Source organism: Penaeus monodon, chromosome 34, assembly GCF_015228065.2.
Source record: "Penaeus monodon isolate SGIC_2016 chromosome 34, NSTDA_Pmon_1, whole genome shotgun sequence".
NCBI lineage: Eukaryota > Metazoa > Arthropoda > Malacostraca > Decapoda > Penaeidae > Penaeus > Penaeus monodon.
The window spans coordinates 23,927,281-23,927,490 of NC_051419.1; the positions used below are offsets into that span (position 1 = coordinate 23,927,281).

At 44.3% G+C, this 210-nt stretch overlaps 1 protein-coding gene across 1 annotated transcript in view; it reads left to right on the forward strand.

Moving 5' to 3' along the window:
• The window catches only part of LOC119594652 (unconventional myosin-Va-like), a gene marked incomplete in the record, with an annotated part of 122,411 nt that overhangs the window by 102,725 nt on the left and 19,476 nt on the right, over positions 1-210 (forward strand). Inside the window, 1 exon segment of the mRNA XM_037943701.1 lies at positions 60-210. Within this exon segment, the coding sequence (XP_037799629.1) occupies positions 60-210 (151 nt within the window).

The following is a 210-nucleotide window of genomic DNA, read 5'->3' on the forward strand; positions in this document are numbered from 1 at the left end:
ACCCAGGTGTGTTTGTATGTTATGTTCCTCTGAGGTATAATAAAAGTTATTTTTTCCAGAGAGAACAAAGACCAGAGTATTATCGTCTCAGGAGAGTCAGGTGCTGGGAAAACCGTGTCCGCCAAATATGCCATGAGGTACTTCGCCACCATCAGTGGGTCAGATTCAGAGACACAGATTGAGAAAAAGATCCTGGCGTCGAATCCTATC